Raw genomic sequence first — 22,076 nt, forward strand, 5'->3', positions numbered from 1 at the left:
TTCTAACTGGCCACACTCGATCTCTTAGTGCTTCTGCCAGTTGCATACCTCCGACTTTATCCAGAGCTGTTATTCTGGCCTGTGTTAGAAGAACCATAATCCAGGGATATATATTTTTTAAATCCTCTGGAGCAGAGAGAGGAGCTGTGGATTATTGTTATCGATTAATGCATCAGTGTTTCTTGGGGTCAAAAACACTAAACTCACAACTAGGGATGCTCCGATCGATAGGTCACCGATCGAGATTGGCCGATACTCACTCTCTACCGATCGATTGGTGCTCTCTAAACATGCCGATCGCGAGAGCCGATCGCATGACATAAAATACATGACACTTTTCTCTGTGCGCTGCAAAACAAGCTCGCCAAAATGGCTTCACCGGTCTTGCATTATTTTAAGGTGTCCGAAAAAGACCGTAAAATAGCGGTATGCAACGTGTGTGTGAAGCAGCTCCGCCCGCCGGACCGGTGAGCGGAGCGAAACACACAATAGTTAGACCTAACACACTTAGCTATTTTATCTACCTCTGGAACAAACACTCGATCGGATCGGCGATCGGCCGATACTGATTCCGGCGATCGGCCCCAAAATTGGCGATCGGAGCATCCCTACTCACAACTTAAAATGTCAGCCTTTAGTTTATTTAATAAAAGAGCACATGTTCAATGTGAAAAGTGACAGTAGATATAGATTAGTTGCAATTTGGTGCTATATATTTTTTTTAGAGAAAAAGACCAAGGGGTAGACCTAGGACCAGGTGGAGGGATTATATCTCTTCGCTGGCCTGGGAGCGCCTTGGGATCCCCCAGTCAGAGCTGGTTGATGTCGCCAGGGAAAAGAAAGTTTGGGGCTCTCTGCTGGAACTGCTACCCCCGCGACCCGACCACGGATAAGCGGGAGAAGATGGATGGATGGATATTTTTTTTTAAAAACACCTTGCATTTCAGGGGGGGCGCGGGGCTCCGTTGGCGGGGCTCCGTTGGCGGGGCTCCGCGCCCCTCCAAGACAATGGTAGGGGAAAGCTTTCGGTCAATTATTTGTCTCATGCACAGCAACCCAGTCAGGAGCAACTCAGGAGATTTCGCTGCTTTTTCGCATCTTTTCACGTCTACAGTATAAACTCTATGGATAGAGTAAAGTTTATTACCCCTAATAAATTACCCCTAGTATAAACTCTATGGATAGAGTTTATACTAGGGGTAATTTATTAGGGGTAATGAGGATCATGTCTGCAGGCAGTTGGGAGGTCAGGGGACTGCAAAGATAGCAACTGGCAGAAGCACTAGGAGAGATCAAGTGTGGCCAGTTATTACATTACATTACATGTCATTTGTTAGACGCTTTTATCCAAAGCGACTTAAATACATTCAGTACTGTGGACAATCCCCACAGGAGCAATTTGGGGTGAAGTGTCTGGCCCAGGGACACAACGACATGCTGACTGCAGTGGGACTCGAACTTGCTACCCCCTGATTCGAAGTCCAGCACACTATCCAGCCACAGCCTCCCAGTTAGAAGAGAAGTGAAAGAAAAACAGTAATTTTCTTTTGAAAACACAATTTCAAGAGTGCGTTACCATGTTAACCATAATTGTTTTTCTACTTTTGTTATGAAGTGAAAAAGAAGACATGATAATGCAGACGAAAAAATGAAATGGAGAGACGTGGACTTCTGCACTGACTTTCTCAATACAAATGTTGAAAAACCTAATTTCCCTTATTTGCATTTTCACAAGTACAATTAAGGTTTCACAAATCTAAAACTGTTATAAAGAATGTTTCGACTCTCTGGGATAGTCTAGTCTAGATTTGATGAGTGGAGGTATAGTGGTTTTAGATCAGGACCTGGTCTAATGTGGTCTAGATGCGAAAAAAACAGCGAAATCTCCCTTTTTTGTATTTTCACAAATAGAATAAAGGTTTCACAAATCTAAAACTGTGCAGCGATTTAAGAGGTATAAAAACTGAGGATTGTTCGCTCAGCGCTGTAAATGAAATGTCCCTTAACTTTCCCCTTTACTGCCGAATCGGAAGCTCTGAATCGGAAGCCAACTTCAGCGTCGTTTTATAAAGTGTGTGGTTGCGTTCTGGTCATTTTGCTCAGCGCTACTACTTGTTAAAACTTGTATTTGCCGTACTAGCCATGAACTGTTATTGCTCAGGTTAATCTCGCCTCCCTCCGACGTGAGCGTGGTTCTTGGTTCTTGCCGTCAGCTGAGTGGGGTCAGCTAAGAACCGGTTGTCGGTGAAGGCTTAGAGGCTGCGGCTGAAACAGGAAGAATCGGAGCTAAATCAGGCTCTAGCCCGGAACCAGTTAAGCACCAGAAAAGTACAAGAACGGTTCTTGAACCGGAACCGGTTTGGTGGAAAAGTAGCATAGTGTTTATTGGCAGTTGGCAAACCACTTAAGAGTACTGAAGTGTGAAACAAGTCAGTTTTGTGGTGCTGTTGCTTTGGGCTGGATCTGTGAGCTAACCACGCCCGTTAATTTGAATATAAGAAATGGAAATGTAATGTGGCATTATGAAATAAATAAATGTGGCATTATTAAATAAAAGTCTCTTGAAATAAATAAATGTGGGATTATGAAATAACAGTCCAAATAAATAAATGTGGCATTATGAAATAAAAGTACCATGAAATAAATAAATGTGGGATTATGAAATAACAGTCTAAATAAATAAATGTGGCATTATAAAATAAAAGTACCATGAAATAAATAAATGTGTATTTAAATGTACATTTATATATATTTATCGCCTTATTTATTTCAGAATTTATTTCATAGGCATATTCATTTATATATGTATTTATTTAATTATTTATGTATTTATTTATTTTGGCTTAAACGGCATTCCATAAGCTCTGAGTGTTAGCGATGCTTGCTAATGTAAACAAAGACTATATTACGTCCCAAACACGTCGGGCATTGTTTCTGATAGGGCCATGGGGCAAATCTGTATCAGCTCCGTTGTACCCCCGTCTTAGAGATTTGCACACGGAGGAAAAGAGAGAGGGTTTTATTTTCTGAAACTTTGTGAGTTCCCCGACACACCGGGGACACATATTTATGTATAAAAGACATAAAAAAGTGCATTTTGCATGATAGGTCCCCTTTAAGTCAGAGAAAACACAAGCTGAGGTAAAGTTTACTGCTTAAGTTATTGTGTTAAGTGTTAATTTTGTATGGGGACAGAAATGCGATGCACGTTTAATGTACAGCACAATGAGAAAATAAATGGACTCAGTGGACAACTAGAAACATTGTGCCAGGCTTTTATTAACCTGGCAACTTTAACTGCGTCAATTACGATAAGATAGCAGTTCCTCAGTGGCTTTAAGTGTTGGCTTAGCCTCTACACCTCCAATAAAATAAACACAACTTTTGGTTTCACATCAGAAATTTTAGTTTTCATTGTTCATCTTTAGATATAATCAATGAGTTATGTCTGGCATGAGATGTCAATGCTACTGTGATGTTCTATTACCTGTAGTCATGAAAACATCATGATGGGAATTGAAATAGGGATTTTTTTATGAACAGACTCAGTCTAATACATTTAATGAAGGTGGTCCCTGCTTGGTTGTCCCACCACCGTTGGAACTGAGTTTCTATGTCTGAATTAGGATTTCCTGATTCAATTTAAATGGCAACAAGCATTAATCCAACCAACAGGATTATTTCCAGTAAAAGTGACATGTTATGCTCTTACCTCCTCCTCCAGCTTGACCACTTTGGCCTGTGCGTTGTTGAGCGCCTGGTCTCTGATCTCAATGTGTCTCCTTTGGTCGTCCGTGGTGGAGCGCAATGCGTTCAACTCCATCTCCAGCTTCTCCTTCTCATGGAGCGTCTCCTTATCTTGAACACAGGTGCAATACAATGTCTTTCCTCATAAAAAAAAGAGGTTATTGTTATGCAAATCAGATGGATGTTAGGGTGTGAGGGTGTGTGTGTGTGTGCGTGTGTGTGTGTTACTCACTCTGTGCAAGCAGTTGGGATATGGTTTTGCGGTTGTCCTCTGAGCCATCGCACTCTTTAGCAGCAAGCTGCTTATTGGCCGTCTCCATGCGCTCTTTAACACAAAACACGCACACACAGGCTCAGAGTTCGGAAAACAACTCAAACATTTATATTTTTTTGCATATTGCACCTCTGTATGAGTTCACAGTGACTTCTAAACATTGTAACTGCCCCCGATAGGCCTGTTAATGTGAGTACAAGCGTAATAATACATGCTATTGAACTATGTGTTCGATTAGAGCTGAGGCATTTTTTTTTACACGTTATTTAGCAGACTCTTTATCCAAAGTGACTCACATACACCTCGACATCATAGACATGCCATTTGGAGATTTCTTTGTGAAATACATAAATGTTGGTAAGATTGATTCTAGACAATTCGTGGAAGGTGTGACGGCTGTAGTAAAAGTGCACATGAACACATGTTTGCTTAATACATCTTCTCAACTCCTGTTGTGAGAACCCTTTATCTTTATTTTACACTCTCTAAAACAAAAGCTTCAGTGAGTTTATATTAAACTTCAACCCAGTCAGTCGTAAAAGTTGACATCCCACACGGATCTAAGCTAAAGAGCAAGAACAAAGAAGGGAAACAGACCAAATAAATATGTGTGTTTGCTGTGTAGTTTCAGCTACTAAAACACACTGTCAGTCTGTGAATCAGTCGGCCCTACACGTAGCACTACTGTAGGACTCATCTGTCATGACACTGATACAGAAAGGAATGGGATCTTGAGTTTTTCTTAAAAGTAAAAATAGCACCTGCGTGTACGTTGTATGTTTGAAATGAAATGAAACGTTTCAGCCAACAAGAACAACAGTATGTTTTGAATAAATATATTTATAACAATGCAGTGCACAATTGACATACTTCATATCTTTCACTACAGCAGACATATATAATGATGTAGTGTCACTTTGAACCTCTCTTCACAATACTTTTTTCAATTCCTGCAAAATAAACATAGCTGAAAATAGTTTGACCATTGTAGTTTTATGTTGAATTTGCAATCAGTTTCAGCAGGACGGTTATTGCATTGTTACCCCCCTCTCTGCTCTCTCACCTCGGAGGTCCCTGTTGAAGTCGTGCAGCCGCCGGACCTCCAGCTCCAGCTTGTTCCTCATGGTTTTTTCCAGGGCCTCCCTCTTTGAGGAAGACTTAGCAAGGTTTTCATATGCCTCTGACACCAGCTGGATCTCCGTTTCCAACTGCCCACAGGTACAAGATGAATGATTAGAAAAAAGAGGAAAGAAAGGGAGCGCAAAGGTGCTGGGTTAAACTTCATCCAAATGTTATATTATATATTTATCTTCTGAATATTTGCAAGGTCACTATCTACATATTTGGGGTCTACAGCCTGAGCTTCGTCAACGGTGAGATCTTCAATATTCATAATTCATATTCAAACATATTTCGACCAATAGTCTCAAAAGAACGATCACAATACAAAAAAAAACTAGTTTAACTCAAAACAATAGAACTTTTTTCACTCCTTTTCTCGCACTCTATTCTAAACAACACAACTCATAACAGCAGTGTTGTTGTTACCTTGTGCAACTTTGTCACTTTCTCACGGCAGGACTCCATCTCCTGCCTCAGCATTCTGTTGTCCTCCGTAAGCACATCCACCATCTGGTGGGCTCGCACCATCATAGCAAAAGGCTCCCCCTGCAGTTGAGAGTAGGATTGTGGTTGGGGGAAATGTGCGGTCTGGACTGGCAGCTGGAGGTGAGGAGGTGGAGGTCCTTGGAACTGCTGCTGCTGCTGCTGCTGCTGCTGCTGCTGCTGCTGCTGCTGATGGTACATCCTGGGAGTGGAGCCGTACGGGTCATGAGGGAAACCATGACTTCTTGGTGTTTGATGAATGGAACCCATGGTAAAGGGCTCACCTGCTTGGTGGGAGCTCGGACCCTGTGGACTGCGGGGCCCAGGGCTAGGGAAGGGCTCTCCCTGGCTCTGGGGGTGCTGGTAAGGGAAGGACGGATGGGATGAGTGGGAGGCACTGAGCATGCTGGTAAGGGTGGAGGACTGAGTACGGGACAAGGATCCCACAGAGGTGACAGAGGAGGTGGGACTGTGCTGATGATGGGGCCTCTGGAAATGAACTGAACCCTCCTTACTGGACCTGAGGAGAGATCAGCTTTGTGAATAGATATTTACATGAACAACACAGGACATATTACATTACATTACATATGAAACTGCCATTGAAGTCTTAAATGTTATAATGTAATGTACTTGGGGTTGGTGGTTGTTACTGGACTTCATTAGAGGTGTGTATACACAGGGGTGCACATAACTGGTACGTAGGTACGCATGGGGGACAACATTCTGAATTGTGTAACGTTACTTGTGTTACTACGCGCCTTTGCGTACCCGATAGGTCATCAAAACAAAAACACATATTTCGCCTACCCTTGTTTCTTGTCAACACTCAATGGAGTAAACTACTAGACATGTCCAAAAGACATGAAGCAGCTACGTTGGGTTTCGCTACCTGCAAAAAATAATCTGACTTTCTATGACTGATTGAACTGGGAGCCGCGCAGGCCATAACCGACGGACTTGAGAAGCTTTTCCAGGACGCGGGCTTAGATCACTGGACGACTAAGTTGGTCGCCGTGTGCACAGACGGGGCTGCTGTTAACGTCAGTATGTACAACGGAATTGTACCATAACTACATCAACTGGCTGCGGAGGGAGACTCCTCTGTGCACATTCTGTGCCCCTCGCACACACTGAAGAACTGCGAGAAATCAGCTGATCACAACGTTCACTCTCTGTGGTCAAGCTGCTGCAGTTTTATTTACAACAAGGTGGAGTAAAACACAGTTGTAAACGTACTCAGTGTGTTAATGGAAGAGTTTGAAATCAGAGGTGGAAGAAGTACTCAGATCTTGTACTTGAGTAAAAGTAGAAGTACCAGAGTGTAGGAATACTCTGTTACAGTAAAGTCCTGCATTCAAAATGTTCCTCAAGTGAAAGTAGAAAAGTATTCTCATCAAAATATAGTGAAAGTAGCGACAGTAAAAGTAGTCATTGTGCAGATTGGTCCATTTCAGAATAATATATATGATATGTTTTATAATGATTGATCATGAAAGTGTTCTCAAAGCTGGTAAAGGTGCAGCTAGTTTGAATGACTTTGTATACTGCAGGGTAGCTGGTGGATTTACTCCAGGTGGAACTAAAGTCTGATTCAACACTTGATTATATTTCACATCATTAAGCCAAATCTGTAAAGTAACTAAAGGTATTAAATAAATGCAGTGGAGTGAAAGTACACCATTTCCCTCTGAATTGTAGTGGAGTAGAAGTACACAGTAGCATAACATAGAAATACTCAAGTAAAGTACAAGTATCTCAAAATGTTACTTACGTACAGTACTTGAATAAGTGTTATTAGTTACTTCCCAGATCTGAAATCAGATATGACTTCAAGTCATGTGATCATTTCTTATTATTTGATCCTTCAACTTGGCCTCAGGAAATGCAAGGACTTCACATGTTTGGCAACAAGTTTTGGAGAAAGCAAATGGGAGGCTTAAACAGGGACAGGGAGGTGCATCTGCAGCATCTTCATAATCTACCATGCAAGAAGAGGAACTAGAGGACAGTGAAGGAGACACTGAGGAGGACAGTGAGGAAGACTGCCCTTATTAACACTACGCTTTGTGTGGGGTGAGTACCAAACGCTGTCTCCTGGTACTCATCTGAGTAACTCAATAAAAGAGTTATGTGCACCCCTATATATATACACAAGTAGTAATGAAGTGGAAGTGGAATTAGGAAAAACCTCTTCATAAAATGTAATGTAGTATAACAGCACCCTTAAATATTAAGTCCGTAATAAACATAAAGGGGAATTAATACATGTCCAACCATGTCAACAAAAAGAAAGGGTATAATTTAAAGATTACACTGGTGTACCAAATAAAGTGACGACCAAATGGAATTTCTCAGAGGCCAAGGTGACACGACTCGCATGATTTCAATGGACATGTCTGTCTGTTCATGGAAGCATAAGTGTGTGAATGCTTTGCTCAACAGGACCAGGAACAGGTCCCTGTTTTGCTTACTTAGCTATTTAGCTATTTCCCTTAAATCCATCTCATACATCCTCACTGCTGCAGAATCAGATTTACACCAAATTGAGCAACTTCTGTTAACATCGATGTTTACACATTTTTTAATTCTGGTATCACTACAACCCAGGTATAATAAAAGCACTAAGTTTTAACTAAATGTTTCTAATATTTCTATTAATAACATATACCTGTAATTAAGTTGGGAATGGCAGTAGGTGTGACTTTTCATTTATGTTGAATAAATACAGATACTTTGCTTAAGATAATAATTATCTGATCGTTTTTTATAATCTAAAATGTCAGTTAATTATTGTTTTAATAACGTTTCTTGGCTCTCTTAGGGGAAACCTTTTTAACAGTGAGCGTATACAAAAAAAAAAAATGGGGGATAAATGAATCCTTTTAAACATGAACATCCTTTAGCCCAGTCTGATTCAACTGCTATTTGTAAGGTGGGAAACACCAGCTGTCACCTGGCTTTTTGCAGAGCAAACATTCCTGCCTTTATCCCTCAAAGGAACACCATGAAGCATATCATGTCGTGACTCGTCCTGCAATGATGATTTCATTCTGCAGTATTCATGTCTGATGGATCTAGTTCCCTGAAGTAAATAGACCTCTGTAAAACAGGACGAACAGGATTCCTCTTCACATTTTAAAATGCACGTTTGGGACATTATGAAATGCTCTGTCACCTTATTTGTTTATTTTTACTATTTTTGTACTTGCCTGTAAAGAAACATAAAAGTATAATGTTATGTTATTACAAAATGTTGTCCTTGTCAGTGTGGAAACAAACCCTGAAGTAGCATTCACATCTCATAGGACATTCAAAGTCCACATGGACCTGTGTGTCATCTTTATCTGAGACACTATGGGTGTGTCTCACTTCGGTTATTTTTTATTTCCTCGCTCCTCGGTCTCAGTCTCACCGGAAGTTGATTTGTCTGCGACATCTTGAGTACCGTCCCAGTGGCCTTATTTTTGCCGGAGGACCGAGGATCGAGGAGTGATAATGGAGGAGCGATAACAGAGACACTCGCCCGGCCCCTTACTGTGTATCGCTCACTGATTGGACGAGGCAGTGCATGCACTGATCTCATGCTTCTTGACATGAGAGCAGTTTCCCAGCGGAGTGAAGAAAATACATGAACCTCACAGGAGTCACTCAGTTTATACTGTGTTTTGTTTCAATTCATGTATCATTTAGTTACAAATATGTGATATATCTGAACAACAAAGTGGTCAAAAATCATTTTATTAATTTGTTGGAAACATTTTCATGATCGCTTTTTTCGTTTTACATTTTCATTTATTTTCATTTCCATTCAGTCAGTCATTAAGTGCTATTAAAATGTTAATGTGCTACATATCCAAACAAACAAACAAAGTGTGCAATCCAATGAATGTTAATCTAACTGGGTTTTGATAGATAACATATCTCTTTTTCTTCTCTCAATTATTTTATTTCTATTGTGCACTCTAATCAATATTAATCAAACTATTGTCCGTTTATACATTTTAAGAATGGCGTTTATCTTTTTTGAGAATGAGTTCTTATTTTATTTTATTTATTTGGGTCTACAACAGATGATACAAATGTTTGTGTCAGTAAATGTGTACTAACAGAGAAGGGGGTGTGTGTGAAAATAACAGGGACAGAGCTGCTGTCAGACGATCAGTTGTGCGGAGTCATCACAAACGGACGTCGCTTCACGTGACGCTCCGAAGGAAAGGACGTCCCATTGCTCTTAAAACTCATTTCCCTGCTTCTCGTGGTTTCCTTGCATCTCTCCATGCTTCCCTGGTGGGAGGGACTAGTCGCAGGGAAACGACGCAAGTGAGGGACGCAAGGAATCCATTTAACCGAAGTGAAACGCACCCTGTGTCCGGGAATCATTTCAGTCTCTGAAGTCAAAATAGAGCCAACCACTCAAAAGACATGTGATGGAGGTCTACATAAAATACAATCGTGTAAGGTTTACCATTAAAGCAATATAAAGGCTTCAAACATTATAACTAGACATTATGCTTTAATAAGTAATTCACCCATTCACACCTTCTTCATGCAGAGCAGTACCACTTGCTCTAGCGAAGCTAACAATTATACAAATTCACACACCGTTGGCCATCGGGAGAAACTCAGAGTTAAGTATCTTGCCAAAGGATACATAGACAGGTTTTCTCTGGGGCTGGGATCGAATGCACAACCTGCTAGTGTTGTCACAATACCAACATTTTGGTTTCGATACCAAGTCAATAATTGCGATTCCGATTCTTTTTCGATACATTTTTTATTATTTTCATGATCAATAAAATTGTAGTTTATCCAGGGCTGCCAACACTCACGCATTGAGCATGAGAGTCACGCAATTAACCCATATCTCACGCACTCACACCACACTTTCCTTAAGCTAACTTTTCGTCCAAAATAAATGTATATAAAAATAAAGTAAAGGAACAGCAAACCGAGCGGTCTACGAAATGAGACGGTCTTCTGGCTTAGTTCAGTAAAGTTAGAACGATATTGGGAGATTCTGATTTCACAGATCAATAACTCATGAACAAAACGTTATTCAGACACAAATGACGTCTCCTAAGTATAGGAGAATACTATACTTAGGAGGGAATATTTATAATGTAACATCTTCAATAACTATGGCATCATCTTAAATAACTTTACTATTATACAGTATATTTCTACCAAACTCACTATTTGCATTGTTGTTGTTAGCATCTGGTTAGCTAGCTGCGCTAACGGATATTAGAAGCGGTTTCTAAAACAATGAGAGGGAGAGCTCTGTCCTGTCAGTGAATTTTCGGTACCGGCTCACTGGGAAAACTCCCGGTATTCCCAATGGCCAGTCCGCCCCTGCCCCTAGAGGAGGTGAGGACCCCCCCCCTACTTATAAAATAGCACTTTACCTCTGCTTACAACTATATGCCATTTTATATGCTGTGAGCTGATTATCGAGCCTTCATTGTAAGAGTCGCGGGTACACTGTATGTGCGTATTCCACTGTAGCGCCCGGTACATTAATGGGAAACCCTAGTTTGTACATGTTCAATACATTTGTAACACTGTACACATGAACGTTTATTTTTTCGGTTCACCAAAAAAAAATCTCACTCCAAGCTGAACTCAAATGTTGGCAGCCCTGGTTTATCTGTTAAGTGTTTTCTTACAACATGGTCTCTTCTTTATACTTGAGTTTATGTGATTTATTTGATAGTTAACTTTATATTTTATTAACATGTAATAGTACAGTAATATAAATCATTAAAACTGTGGTCGCACTTGTGCGCGCAGTGATGAGCGGGCCCTCGCGTCCGTGCGCCTGTCGGGGAGAGCAGCCGGTCGTCCCGGCATCAAGCAGACGCGCGCGAGTCCTGGGAAATGAGCCGTTTCTCATTTCTATGATTTTCGCATCCCAGACTCCCAGGTCCTCCGGCAGCGACCCGGAAACGGATGTCGGCGCGCCGTCTCGAAGGAAAAAAAAATTCTCTAAAGGCTCGTCGAGGATCGATTATCGAGGAGGCTGTCTGGAGGAGCTATAACCGAGGGTACACTGAAGTATTCTCCCGAGACGATTTCAGCCAACAGTGATGTTTAAAAGAGGTGTGACGCATGGCTGGACTTCTGTCAACGAAGCACAGCTCTGCAAACTGTTCTCGTTGTGATTATAAGTTATTTGAGATGATCAGACTTTCTGCCCTTTACCGTTTGTTTACTCACTAATCACATCTCCCCTGGATGTTAGGCTATTTTTTTTCTCAACACAATTGCTTTCATTGTGACGCGATGTTTACAGTGAGAATAGCTGCTGAGGTCAGTGCAGAAAGCAGAACAGTGTGTATAATATATATCGCTCAATAACAAATGTAACAGGCCTACATTTCACACTTTATTTGTAGGCTTTAGGAGATATCTACAAATAAACAGTAGGGTTAGGGTTAGGGAGTGTATAGTAGTGCTGTAGCGACGCGTCGACGACTTCAAAATATCGTCGACGACATATTTCCGCGTCGACGCGTCGCTACACACACGTGGGTCACCCAAAGCAACAAGCAGTTCGCAATCGCACTTCAAACACAATGGAGACTGAAACGGCTACCACCTCCTCCTCACAGGATTGCGCACGAAGCCCCCAAACGAAAACATCTCGCCCTAGGTCTTCAAAAGCATGGGAATATTTTAAAGTTAGTCCAAAACGCAAAGATATTTATATATTTATATCTCACTGAGACTGCTGCATAGCCTAGCAGAAGCAGCAGCTAGCTGTGGTGACTACCATTAGCAGCTAGCATTTGCTCTCCGATTTTTATATAAAATGGAATTATGGATTATAAATTCAATCATTTTTTTATACATAGACGTTAAAAACCTATGGATTAACCGATTCAGCCACGTTTTTTCTCATTTTAATGCCATTGAACACGTCTTTTGATCAGATTGACAGCTACGGTGGTGAGACGATCTCCCTAGAAGCTCTGTGAAGGTACGTGTTGTGATGACTGTATTTGCTTCCCCTGTCGTGAGTCCGGATCACTCAGTGATGATACTATATACCTACATAATCTGTGGAGTCTCAGCTTTAATCGGATATATTGTATGTGCAGCTACGATAAGTAATAAGGGTACTTTTATCTTGAGTTCTGTGCCAATGTCCGTTAGCATTTTTCGCTCAGGGGTCATTTAGATGCTTCTTATGAGACTTGTGTTTTGTTTTGGTAAACATGGTTTGTATCGTCAGTTAGCTGAGATTATTTCCGTTAATCTGGTATAACACATTAATAGGTTCTTAAATATTAAGATCCCCTGAGACACAGTATCGTGAAAAATAAATTTTTTACATTACGTTTTTTTTACATTACGTTTTTTATGAATTGAACAACAGAAAAATAATCGTTAGATTAGTCGACTAATCGATCAAATAATCGCCCGATTAATCGTTTTCAAAATAATCGTTTCCCCCCAGCACTAGTGTATAGGTGTCTTTTGTAATGAATATGCCGCCAGCAAAGGGCGTTGTTGGACTAACAGAGTGTGTGTGTGTGTGTGTGTGTGTGTGTGTGTGTGTGTGTGTGTGTGTGTGTGTGTGTGTGTGTGTGTGTGTGTGTGCCAGGCAGACAGGCAGGTCTCAGTAGCTTATCTGACACTAGCACACACACAGTTACAACTTGCAACTGCACTACTTTTTAATAGTTTTATTAATTTATTAACTGATCGACATCAGAGATGCCAAATATCATCCCTGTATTTTTATATTGTAAACTGTATTTAAATAATGTGCGGGCATGTATGCATGTTGGTATGGATGTGTGAGCATATGTTTATGTGTGTATATGTTTATATAGATATATTTATTAGTTTTATGTGGAAATGCACTGCGAGGATTGCTTTTTTAAATTTCGTTGTACCTGGTGCGATGACAATAAAGGAATTCTATTCTATTCTATTCATATAATTGGTCAAAAATTGTACATTCTCCGTTAGCCTACGAGCTCCCCGTTTGAGCGAAGGACTATTCCTTCTCAATGTAGCATGACATTGGATATGCGCTGAAGTTGTCCTGGATTGGAATTTTTCCGATCATTCCCATAGGAGGAGTTTGCAAGAATGTGCTTAAAATGCATGAAAAACGCACATTTCTCAAAATGGCCGACTTCCTGGGGGGCGGGGCTAATGGAAGCCAATTTGAAATATGTGTGCAATCATAATAGTAATGTGTATACAGCGTTTCATGAATATCGGAAAAACTATATGCGAGCAGTTTGGAGCAATTTGCGCCATGTGAATCGTCAAAAATGGTGTATTCGCTGTTAGCTTACGACCTCCACGAGTAATTTTTCAAAAATGTGCTCCTCAATTAAGTATCCTATTGGATAGGGGCTAAACCTGTCCTTCATTGGAATTTTTCTGATCATTCCCCTAGGAGGAGTTCGCAAGAACGTGCGTAAAATGGCTGAAAAACGCACATTTTTCAAAATGGCCGACTTTCTGGGGGGCGGGGCTAATGGAAGGCAATTTGAAATATATGTGCAATCATAATAGCATTATGTATATAGCGTTTTGTGAATATCAGAATAACTATATCCGAGTAGTTTGGAGTAATTTGCGACATGTAAATCGTCAAAAATGGTGTATTCGCTGTTAGCTTACGACCTCCACGAGTAATTTTTCAAAAATGTGCTCCTCAATTAAGTATCATATTGGATAGGGGCTGAACGTGTCCTGGATTGGAATTTTTCCGATCATTCCCCTAGGAGGAGTGCGCAAGAATGTGCTTAAAATGCATAAAAAACGCACATATTTCAAAATGGCCGACTTATTGGGGGGCGGGGCTAATGGAATTTATGTACAAATATGTCCGCAATTCCAGGAGGAATGTCTGTGCCAAAATTCGTGAAGTTCTGAGAAATGATATGTGACTACCACACAATAGCTAGTGAGCAGTGTTTTTGAAAATTTACGTTTTTTTTTTACATTCTCGAAAAGGTCCTGGGCTCTGACGTGTGTCCCAAGTTTTGCGTCCGAAGCTCATTTTATGCTACCGCAATAAAAAAAAAAATGTATAGGCCACGCCCACATTATGCATTTGTTGCGACACTTTAATTCTGAGTTCGTAGTCACCCCGAGATTATGTGTAAAAAATAGTAATAATAATTCGTCCATCCGCTCTTGAGTTATAAATTGGTGGTGTTTTTGGCGCCCCCTATAGTCCTAAATGGAAATTATTTGTTAAGCATATTCCCCAAGACATATTCAACCTATTTACCAAAATCTGTGATGTTTGGATACATTATTGATGAGTTATGAGCATTTCTTTCTAAGCCCCGCCTTTTTGAGAGTACCTTTTAATTCATGGCGGAAATATTTATCGTTTGAACATGCTCATCTCCTAGGGTAATGTGTCTGACCCTCCACCGATGCTGTATACGAAGTTTGGTGTTAAAAAACTGGAAATATTAATTGTAATGAATATTTAACTGTTGATGTAAATTATGCTAATAAAAAAAAAAAAATGTAGGCGGAGCTTAGGGTTCCAAGAGGATTATTTCTAGAGCAGGTCCTCCCGGATATGTGTGCAAAATTTCAGGTCATTCGGAGTTACGGTGCGACTTTGTAAATGTATTCCGAAATGGGTTTTTCATAGGTGACGCTAGCAAGCACGTTGGACAATTTGAACTCATTGACTCCAGAATAATGTATTTTTCACCAGTCCTGGCGTCCGTGCAAAATTATACAACTTTTGAACCGTCCTAAAGGCCTCAAAAACAGGAAACGCCAGCAGAAAAATAATAATAGGAATAATTCCACCAATAACAATAGGTTCCTCGCACTTCGTGCTAGGACTCCAGAATAATGTATTTTTCACCAGTCCTGGCGTCCGTGCAAAATTATACAACTTTTGAACCGTCCTAAAGGCCTCAAAAACAGGAAACGCCAGCAGAAAAATAATAATAGGAATAATTCCACCAATAACAATAGGTTCCTCGCACTTCGTGCTAGGACGCCGTTGGGTCCTAGCGCTCCGTGCTCGAGCCCTAATTATTGACAAAATGTACATTGCAGATGTTAGCCACATTGGTAAGTTAGCTAAAAAGATAGCCATATTAGACAGTTATCTGCCATTAATTGCCTCGTCAAACTACGAAAACGTTCGTTTGTCACAAAATAAATTACACTTGTTTGACTTAGATTTGAGGGCATGGGCTTGAGCATGATGTAATTATGTTATCTATCACATTCGCTAACCTGTCTGTCTTTAAATTCTTGAAACAGCTCTGGATGCCGGTCGGCGAGGTGCTTAGCCAAGTTTGATGTGTTGGCTCCCTTGGTTTGCAGGGATCTAAAACATTTCTTACAGACAGGCCTCGTGGTGTCCGTAGGCTTGCCCTCACTGTCAGAGATATAGCTCAAATACTTCCAAATGTAGCTTCTGGCGTCTTTTTTGTCAACAAGCCGAGGCGCAGCGTCAGTTGCACTCCCACTTGCTCCCCGTTTTCTCACATGCTCTGGCAGCTAGCGAGTGCACGAGAGAGGGGAGGCAGAGCGTGCTTGAGAGGGGAGGGACTGCAGGCACGGCTGCAGTGAAGGGAGTGGAAGCAGAGTGCTCAACACACATGGCTCTTATTAAACCAGCGCTTTCTCACCGGAGTACTTTTCCCCGTCATTCTTAAAGTACCGATACTAATGAAACGGAGGAATCGTAAAGTTTTTAACGGCAGGGTATCGCGGTACCTTTCAAGTATCGGTACACCGTGCAACACTACAACCTGCTAGTTGTAAGATGGCGAACTCCCTCGCAGCCAGTCGCTCGTTTAATTAACTGTTAAAGTTTTATTTTGTTAGTTCAAAAAAATTAATAACCTAAGCACCTTTAACCTCTTAAGCCCGAGGGTCCCCCCAGTGGACCCCTCCCACCGTTTTTTTACGAGACTATGTCTCAGGGCTTCTTAACATTTATGAAACTATTAATGTTCCATACCCTTTTAACGGTAAGAAACTCAGCTAACTGACAATGTGAACCATTTTTAGCTAAAAGAAACACAAGAGTAATAACAAGCCTTTTTATTAGCATGGAGCGAAAAAATGCTAACTAATGCTAACGGACTTTTGCACAGCACTCACGGTAGAAATACCCTTATTATTTATCGTAACTGCACAAACAAGATATCCGATTAAAGCTGAGACTCCACAGATTCCACACATGTAATGTCATCACTGTACGACCCCGAATTCCTGGAACTATGAGCCAGAAAAGAGAAAGTAAACAACATCCGGTTTCAAAAATATTACAATAATTACATCTTACCTTTTTTGATTTGTGATCAAAAGTTGTGTTCAACGGAATAAAAACGCCGCTCAAGGTTAATCCAATGTCTTTGTGTCAAGTAGAAATGTTTACTGATAATCCATCATCATATTTATGGCAATATACTGGGTATAAAGTTTTGCCTTCCAGGCTTGTACTTTCAGATATGCTTCGTTTGCTTCTCTATTACGTCCGCAATGGTAATGTTTACGTGGATTTGGGAACTAGCCATCGATTCTATTGGATGTAATGGTTAAGAAAAAGGTGTAAATCACCCAAATCGACCAATGGGTTCCAGAGATATGGTCCTGCGTAAAGTATGAAGAATGCCAGCCAGCGTAAGTACATTACGCAGCAGACTTTACTTATTGTTTACTACGGAAGGAAGCAGGAATTGCAGGACCCAGAGCGCACGGAGCACAGAGCGGACAGCAGATAACGGAATTGCAGTTTTATTGCTTATAGATTATCAGAACATTTCAAAGGGGACACAGCCCCATTGGATATTAACCTATGGATTAACTACATCATCGTTTTTATCGTTTTAATGCCATTGAAGACCAGTTTAGACCAGACAAAGAGGAAGGTAAGCCATGTTAGCCTAGCGCATGTTAGTACCTAGCGCCACTTGTTTTGATGTACGTTTTTGTTGATAACGTCGCGAGTTTGTATCTTTCAGTGTTGAGGATAGCACCGTTAGATTCTGTGTCTTTACGATCATAAACAATGTGTTGGATGTGCAGCTAGGATAAATAATAAGGGAGCTAGGAGTGATTTTCGGTGCAGTAATAGGTTAGCATTTTTCGCTCGGGGCTAATTCAGAGGCTCACTGTTAGCATTGTGTGGTTTTTTTGAAAAGATAAATGAAAAAGATCAGTTAAATGAGTTTTTCCCCGTTATATGGATATAAAATATTCATAGTTTATTAAATATTAAGGTTCCTTAGACGTTGTTTCCTGCATATTACGCGATTTCGGGTCCGTGGGGCCTAGAGGATAACAGAGTATGTTTGTTTTGTTTTTTTGTTTTTTTTCACAATAGTTATATTTGGATGGAATGAATACCTATAGTGATAATTCAAAGTAATAAAATGATTTTTACAGTGAAAAAGTTCAAATGGAACTGATGGTTCCCAAATTACCCAGAGGTGAGTCCGCCTGGACTTTATTTTTCTAAACCTCTCTAAAAAGGTCAAATTTCACTTGTTTTGCATCAATCTTGATACAGGGTACTTATATGTTATAGTTTGGATTCCTAAAGCTTTTAGTCTACTAACCCATCATTCAAGGGTGGTTTTCACTATAAGTAATGGGTTTATTTTAGGCGGACATTAGAATTTACATGTTTTTACTATGTTCCATCTGAATTTACTTTAAAATAAAAACATCTATATTGATTCTGACACTTCTACATCCAACTCACAGATGTAACCTTGCTTTGAGAGAAAATATTATTAATTTACCCCTTTTAGAAGTGAAGATATAGTCGTTGTTGTGCCTGAAACCTGAAAAACAGGCTCAGAGCTTAAGAGGTTAATAATGTATACTGGTGTTGGTGAGGGGCTTTGAGTGCGCAGGTTCCTACCTGAATGAGCCGTACTCAGGCGGAGGCTGGTATCGGACTTGGAGCACCTCCCTTGATTGCTCCCTGCCTCTCTGCTCCTGATAAAAATTTCCTCCAGGCTCCTGCTGCTTGCTAGGAGAGCCAATTCCTCTGAAGGGGTAGTCTGGAGGTGGGCCGCGATGCTGCGGCTTGTAATAGTCCCCCGGTGGCCCTGGCGGGGGCAGCTGTGGAGAGAGTGGGGCACTAGTGACAGGAGCATGGGCCTTCACACCGCTAGTGGCCAGGGAGAGCTGCATTAGTCGTTCGCTGAGAGACCGAACGTGTCCTTGCTTTAGATCCTTCAGCCCATCGTCCTGGTGCACCCTCCCTGTTCCACTCACCCGCTGAACTGTGGGCCGACCCTCAGTGCGAACTTTGGTGCTGGTCACCCCAGTGACGTAGAAGGCAGTACCCACCGAGGCCGAGAGAGGGGGCTGCTGGAGCTGGTTGTTTTGCTGATGAGAAGGAGGACCATGGCCACGGAAGTATTGCGACTGCACTTTGGCTTCTTCATACGTAGGGAGGTCCTCAGGGTTTGGACACTGCCCATGGACACTTCCAACACATCCACTGCTGCCTCCTCCTCCACCTACAGTCCCCAAACATCCTCCCCCTCCACTGCTCCCACCTCCTCCTCTGTTGGAGCCCAGCTTCTCGAGGCCGTTGTCCGTCTGCAGCTCCTGTCCCTGGGGCTCCTGTCGGGCAATGTGGGGGGTCATGGAGTGATCATCAGGTACCGCATAACCTCCTCCTCCTCCCCCTCCTTGTTGTTGTTGCTGCTGATGTTGATGCAGCACATAATTCCGGTTCATCTGCTCCTGCAGGAGGCGCTGCAGGACGGTGTTTCCTCCCCCTCCTACATTGTTGCTGATGGACGACTCCTCAGCGGCAGCCCTCATCTCTGCCTCACGCTTGCTACGAACCTCATGGAAGGACACGCTTCGCCCACGGTCAATACTCCCTGAGATGTATAAGAAGAGTAAGTGGAAAGAGAGAGAAAGAAAAAGGAAGCAGTGTGACAAAGAGATGAGAGAAACAGTTTAATAAGGTTAAACCATGTGAAGTCATTCAGAATAAAAAGGGAAGAAACAAAACAAAAGCGAAGGATAGAAAGTATTCATGTCAAATTTGCACATGGACCATCCACCACCATCCCTGTCCAACTTGTAGGAAAAATATTTGTTGTCAACCCTGCACAGACAAACCTTCAATAAAACCTTGAAACCTCAAACCCAGATCTCAAACAAAAACATACATTAGCTCTTACAATTTCAACCAAATAATTAATATACAAGCTGTGTAATGACTAAATATGGATACTAAAAAAAGAAAATGTCACTTAAGAATGGTTAACTAGGCAATTTCGACACTGAAAATAGAAAGTGAAAAGTGCAGATACACAAAGTAGCAGAAAGCAGTTTGTCCTTGTTTGAACTAAGCTGTGATATGCTGATACACAAATGGCTACCTGTGGATTGTTCTTACGTAAAATGTTCATCTTTCAGAGGTTTTGTTTTTAGGACAAAAGTGGCATTGTAGTAACATTATATGATTTTACAGAATTGTATGTGAATGCAAATTCAATTTAACATCATAGTATCAAAGGAAACCTTTGAGCACTAATCTGGAGTGTCTTGACAACGACCATGTTAACATGCACAATAATGATATGCTATTATTCTGAACATGACAATATTCTGACTTAGAAAGGAGTTCTGTATATAGAATATTCGGTTTGGAGATGTAGTATTTTCTGATTTAGACATATGGCTCAGTTGGGCTTATTGTTACAGTGACACAATGCATCTTGCCTGTTTACAGTCAGCTTTGTGCATTTCACACAGACCAACTAGCCAAACGTTTGCGAGCCTGGGTTAGAAGTGCAGGGCCACACAAAAAACACATTTATGTTTGAGATAAGAGCTTGAATAAAAACAGGATTTTTGATATGTGCAAATATGGCGACCTATTCAAAATGTGGTTGAAGGGATCCTATCTTGATGCAAAAAGAAAGTAGCCAGAGCTGCTTACCACTTTTTCATATTTTGACGTGTTTTTGCGTCATTTGCCGAGAATGGCATCACTGCTTTTTATTTTCATTAAACGGCTTTGTAAGAATAGTGTCCTTTTAGGCATTGGGACACAAATCTAAATTTTCTTTGCAAATGTAATCATTCTTTTTATTATAAATTAAAAAATGTTTGATGTAACATGTTATCTATTTAAATGTCATAGAAAACACAGAAAGACAGCATATTTGAGATATCGTCTTTTTGGTTATCATAATTGTCTTCAAATGTACTATCAAGGCAGGGACAGTGTCAAATGTCTGGAAAGCAGGTGGAGCTTATCTTTACATCCTTGATCGAGGCTTCACGGGCATAGATAGATTGTTCTAATGTCATCAGCAAAGCTTCTTATTGTTTTTATTGAAAATAAAACTGAAGGACAAAAAATGTGTCACAAAACACAGCTATTAGGTAGTAAGATGGACCAATTTGAAATATGCGATTTAATTTGAACCTCAGAAGATCACAGTGAATCCATTCACAAAGCATTTAATTTTTTGTTTAAATATATAGATTGTAATTCATTACAATGAAAGCAAGGAAAACAAAACCCAGTGACTTGGAATCATCTAAACTGACCCACAGACTCTTTCATGCAAGGTTTAAGACAAAAGCAATGTGTTTTCAGTTGTACATCCAATGTTGTCAAAATGTAAACCACCTGGGAATAATTTGTTGTGAAAGATGCTAATCAAAAAGGATAATTTTGTCATTTTTTTACTTATGTAACGACATGTTTTTTTCATATTTGTAAATTTGTTAGGGGTTGTTGTGCTGCAATGCAGTGTGGTTTCTTTGACAACACAACATTTTACCAACTGAACACTGATCCACCTTTTTCTAATGAGTAAAGAAATAAATTCATCATTACATCTAGCGCTTTCTGTTATTCTTCTCATTCTCAAGGAGGAAGATGCTTTTTTCCGAAACATCTGTAAGTAAATAAAATCATATAGGACAAAAAGAAAAGCGTTAGCTTTGGGCATATGTCAGCAAATGGTCAATTATCTGAAAACTGAAGACAGAAAAGTGAAATAGGAATTTAGTGGTGACATGAAGATCATATCATTGGAAACAAATTAAATTAAACAAACAGCATACAATATGTAACTTTTCATCTCATGAAAGTCTTTTGAAAATGAAAAAAAATAAAACTGAAATAAAGATTTTGTCATGATCTTAATTTTGTGTATATGTTTCCCGTTTTATTTTGAAATATATTTCCTCCTTGTGTCTTGTCCTGTTTTACTTCCTGTGTCTGATTGTTTTTCACGTGCCCTTTCCAGCTGTGTCTTTGTGATAAATCTTGTGTGTATTTAGGCCTGTCTTTGAGTGTTCTTGGTCAATTCTTCGTTTATGTTCCTGTCCTGTTTGCCGTTCCAGCCGTAGTCCCTTGTGCCCTCTGGACAGTTCTGTTAGGTTTTTGTTGCTTAAAATGATACATCATCACCGAGGTCACCTGGCTACTAACCTGAAG

At 40.6% G+C, this 22,076-nt stretch overlaps 1 protein-coding gene across 18 annotated transcripts in view; it reads right to left on the reverse strand.

The window, feature by feature from the left end:
- amot (angiomotin) overlaps positions 1-22,076 on the reverse strand; it is a 106,994-nt gene that overhangs the window by 51,118 nt on the left and 33,800 nt on the right. For 13 of the 18 annotated variants that reach the window (XR_004568953.1, XM_034215546.1, XM_034215335.1 and 10 more), the window contains 6 exons: positions 21,471-21,531; positions 18,513-19,491; positions 5,570-6,146; positions 5,085-5,229; positions 3,980-4,072; positions 3,713-3,858 (listed from right to left, as the gene is read on the reverse strand). Coding sequence is in view for 17 of the 18 variants with exons in the window: in XM_034215546.1 (XP_034071437.1) it covers positions 3,713-3,858; positions 3,980-4,072; positions 5,085-5,229; positions 5,570-6,146; positions 18,513-19,491; positions 21,471-21,531 (2,001 nt within the window). In the remaining variant the exon portion in view is untranslated. The remainder of the gene's footprint in view (positions 1-3,712; positions 3,859-3,979; positions 4,073-5,084; positions 5,230-5,569; positions 6,147-18,512; positions 19,492-21,470; positions 21,532-22,076) is intronic. The other 5 variants (XM_034216195.1, XM_034216279.1, XM_034216134.1 and 2 more) reach the window with 1 other exon arrangement.

This window comes from Gymnodraco acuticeps, unplaced genomic scaffold (assembly GCF_902827175.1).
Source record: "Gymnodraco acuticeps unplaced genomic scaffold, fGymAcu1.1, whole genome shotgun sequence".
NCBI lineage: Eukaryota > Metazoa > Chordata > Actinopteri > Perciformes > Bathydraconidae > Gymnodraco > Gymnodraco acuticeps.